This window comes from Rhagoletis zephyria, unplaced genomic scaffold (assembly GCF_001687245.7).
Source record: "Rhagoletis zephyria isolate East Lansing unplaced genomic scaffold, Rhagoletis_zephyria_1.1 Rzeph_scaffold_12632, whole genome shotgun sequence".
NCBI lineage: Eukaryota > Metazoa > Arthropoda > Insecta > Diptera > Tephritidae > Rhagoletis > Rhagoletis zephyria.
The window spans coordinates 1-4,430 of record NW_016169706.1 but is presented as its reverse complement, the minus strand read 5'-3'; the positions used below and the strand labels follow the sequence as shown (position 1 = coordinate 4,430).

The 4,430-nt window shown below is 32.6% G+C and overlaps 1 protein-coding gene across 1 annotated transcript; it reads left to right on the top strand.

Annotated features, from left to right (window-relative positions):
• Nucleotides 1-318: 318 nt before the first annotated feature.
• Nucleotides 319-715, top strand: LOC108377748 (cuticle protein 5.1-like). The gene is made up of 2 exons (XM_017634020.1): nucleotides 319-348; nucleotides 454-715. Exons 1-2 carry the CDS (start codon nucleotides 337-339, stop codon nucleotides 667-669), a joined length of 228 nt encoding a protein of 75 aa, XP_017489509.1. The 5' UTR covers nucleotides 319-336; the 3' UTR covers nucleotides 670-715.
• Nucleotides 716-4,430: the final 3,715 nt, after the last annotated feature.

Here is a 4,430-nt window from a genome sequence, read left to right as displayed (position 1 = left end):
GGTATTAAAATTCGTGACTTATGTTTGCACTTTAAAAAGCTAAAGCTACAAAAATAGTATGCGTCCCCATGCAATGCCAAATGCTACGCGCTTTGGGTAAAATATATAGTATTGTGTTGTACCAGTGGCGCGTAGTATATAATTTGCATATTTTAAGCCAAAACTTAGGCAATACTAACCTTTATTGTCAATTTATTATTCTAGTCCAAATAAATATTTTGAAACATTGAAAAGCGTAAATGGCAAAAAGTATTTAAACTCGAGCGATAAACGAAAACAATATCAGTTTAACTTTGTTCTTCAACAACAAACCAGCAACCAAAAAACAAAACAAAAATGTTCAAATACGTAAGTACGCTCATTTGTTTATCCTCAAGTCTGGCACTTCAAAAATACTTCTACATATCGACTTATACGTAGACTCCTTTATTTACCATTTCCCTCTATTTGCAGTTTGCTCTCATTTTCGTGGCTCTTTTCGCCTTCGCTGCTGCCGAACCTAAGCCAGCTGTCGTCGCCTACTCAGCCCCATTGGTCGCCTCGCCCTACGCTGCCGCATATGCGGCACCCTATGCCGCTTACGCCGCTGCTCCTTATGCCGCCTACGCTTCACCCTATGCTGCCTACTCCGCTTACCCATACAGCGCCGCCTATGTGCTCCGCAAGTAAATGGAATGTAGCAGAAAAACTGTGATAGTTACTGAAATTGATTGGCAATGAAGAGGACAAAATTTAGCTGCAACTTTATTGAAAAAAAAATATTAATAAAATCTGAAAATTAAAAACGAAAACTTGGATTTCTTATTGCACTTGGGAATTAGTTTTCTATTTATGATTTCGTAGTAATGTGGCATAAAGTTAAAGAAGAAATGTACCTCCAATGCTGACCAACCTATGGGTAGCTGAACTAATCTTATATGAGTAAATCTCACATTTTTCGACAAAAGCGTGGTTTTGGTCGAAAATGGTGGGACGTGTATCTTTTGTTTTGCGTAAAGACCAAGACTCCATCGCGAAATTGTATTTAAAGGTAAACTTAAAGAAGATGTTTAGTATATCAAAGCAAAAATAACAACTCGTTCTCATACATATAGTACCCGTAGTTGCATATGTAACGTATACGTCCCATAGCACCATTACCAGTCATTTGACACGTTTACTCGCAGGCCTTAACATAAAAGTCATATTATTTAAAAGTAATTAAATATTGGCTTGGAAGATTTTTACTTTCTTCACGTTTATAAAAATTTTAGAATGAATTTCGAGTGTGCAAATAAAAATTGTAAACATTTAATTTCCGTTTCTCAAATCATATTCATCTTTTACTCAATGCAAGAGGAACATTTTCACCGTTCGATTTTAACATTTTGAAGTACCTTAAATTATGATACAAAAAAGAAGGTAGTTTCAATAAACAACTTTTGACGGATAATAAAACTGTTTGAAATTTCATAAATTGTGAGTATTCTCAACGGCCTTACCAATTTGATAATATTAAAACAATCAATCGGAGTATTTTCTTTCCCACATTTATACCAATTTAATAATATTTCAAATCAAAAATCATTATCAGTGCTTGGCTATTTTTTTACTTACGAGGTTCGCACCTTTTTATTAAAAATATATAAAATAAAAATTACGAGAGCATTATGTTGTTATTTTTAAATTTTCTTATTTTGAATGCAATCATGCGATTTAAAAATCTAATTCTAAAGAATGCTTTTTCCAAATAAATCTTTATAATCGCCAATTCCATGTGAATAAATTGTTCTCAATACTTAACATGCAAGACAAAAACAAATTGGGAAAAATTATTTTTGTTTTGCTTTATAATTTTTGGAATATTTGTTCACATGAAATTCGTGATTCGTGATGAAATTCATGAAAATTTACTTTTAAATTTCTCATCAGATTTTGCAAAAAATTAGGCTTTGTGGTTAGCGTATCACCATTAACATCAACAAATTTCGAATTTAAAATTTCCATTGTACGCAAAAAACTTGAATTCGGCTTGCGCGGACCGCCCTCCGATAAGCAATTAGCATAAGTATAATTTTGATCACTTTCTTCATCCGTTCTGAAACCTAGTTACGTCAACCCCATTTTTGAGATTACGCATTAATTTTCAGATTCATCATATTCGACATCTTTGAGTGGACTGATGAAATCTTGTGCTTAAAAAAAAATATATATTACTGCTCGTGATCAGGTAGCACGAATTTAATGAAGTGTCATCATTTTATTAAAAGTCAAATGGTTAACAACAACAANAAGTGGACTGATGAAATCTTGTGCTTAAAAAAATATATATATTACTGCTCGTGATCAGGTAGCACGAATTTAATGAAGTGTCATCATTTTATTAAAAGTCAAATGGTTAACAACAACAACGAATGTCATTAAATGAAACTACCTTCTTTTTTGTATCATGCCTTAAATTATTAAAATTTGAAAAATCTTAAAGTTTCAAATATTACAAAAAAGCTGCGACAGATATTCTGCATGCTGGCATTTTTTATTTATTTTTTTGTTTGGGTGCCACACTCTTGAAACTTCAGAGATATATTGGATTTGATGCCAGCGTGCATTGCCTCTAATATGAACACTCTATTTGAAAACTTCCTGAAGATTTTGAAAATGAAAACACAAATATGTATGTAGGTATATGTGATTATTAATGGTCATTCGTTTTGGATGGGATGCCCCAAGTTATTTCATCTACTTTTGAACGCTGTGTGGCAATTTCATGAAATCAAAATTATGGACCCAAAATGGCTAATAAAAACGAAATAAAAAAATTTGAAAAATAAAATGTCATCGTAATCTACAATAAATTTTGTTTCAATTCTGATTTCATGCAATTGCTATACGGCATTCAAAATTAAATGAAATAAGCTTTCATATGCACCATCGCACAATGTTTTAAGATCAATGGGGGTAATTTTGCTGAATTATTTGTTTTCTTTTCAGCAACTCTGGAACTATTGAAAAGCTATTCAAAACAGTTTAAATTTTTATATTTGTCAAACATTAAACTTTCTAAATTTTTTTTGAAAAAAAAAAAACAAAACTTTTTCGCCTTATTTGAATAAATATTTTCTTCGGCGGATTTCGCAGAACTGTTTTTTGCTTATCAGGAACTGTAGAAATATTGAAAAGCTACTCAGAACAGTTTTAATTTTTTATTTTTGCAAACATCAAACTTTTGCGATTTGTTTGTAAAATAAAAAATTTACTTATTTTTGCAGAATTTTTTTCCCCTTATCAGGAACTCTCGAACTATTGAAAAGTTACTCAAAACAGTTTTAATTTTTAGTTTTTTCAAACATGAAACTTTTTCCCCTTTTTTGAAAAAAAAATTTTCGACGGAATTCCGCATAACTTTTTTCCTTTTCCAGACCTCCAGAACTATTGAAAAGCTACTCGGAACAGTTTTATTGAATCTGTCGTAAAAATATATATATTTTTTTTTTTCAAATTTAGAACAAAGTTCCTCCAGGAGGTGTAGTGACATTCTTAACAACCCTACTAGTATACTGATTTACTAAACTACATCAAATCAAGAAGAATGCATCCTAGAATAGTTCGATTAAATATACAGTTGATTTTTTTTTTTTTCGTTAATGAGTTTGTTTTATTTTTTCTAAAAATATTTGTAAAGCAATCAATTCAGTCTTCTTCGGCCACATTTCATTTACTTGCGGAGTACATAGGCGGCGCTGTAGGGGCTGTAGGGGTAAGCGGAGTAGGCAGCATAGGGTGAAGCGTAGGCGGCATAAGGCGCGGCGGCGTAAGCAGCGTAAGGGGCAGCATATGCAGCGGCATAGGGCGAGGCCACCAATGGAGCAGAGTATGCGAATGGCGCGGCGATGACACTGGGTTTAGGCTCAGCAGCAGCGAAGGCAAAGAGGGCCACGAAAACGAGTGCGAACTGTGGAAGGAGAGCATATTTAATAAAGGATTATTTCAATTAACACTAAATTCCACTACTCGTATGTGGAGTTGAAAGAATTTCGAAATAATTAATTAACGAATTTTCACTTACGTATTTGAACATTTTGATTGTTTGCGTTTGTTTAGTAGTTGTTTTACTTAAGTAGAGCAAAATTGAACTGATGACAGATTTATTATAGTTTGTACTTTATATACCATTTTCAAAAATCATGACTATGCTTACACAAACGTACATGTATGTATGTAAGTATATATGCAACGGAGTATTATGTATCTAGCCACGAGTGGGTTGGACGGGTAACCACAAAAAAGCGACCTTATTGAGTTACTTAAACATGTACACACTTTGATGGCAATTGAATGGTTTAGGTTTATGCACGCAAGAGCAATAATCTACATGAATGTTATGTATGCATGACCCATAATTTATTTTAAACGGTCAATAAACATAAAATTTATATCACATTCTATACATA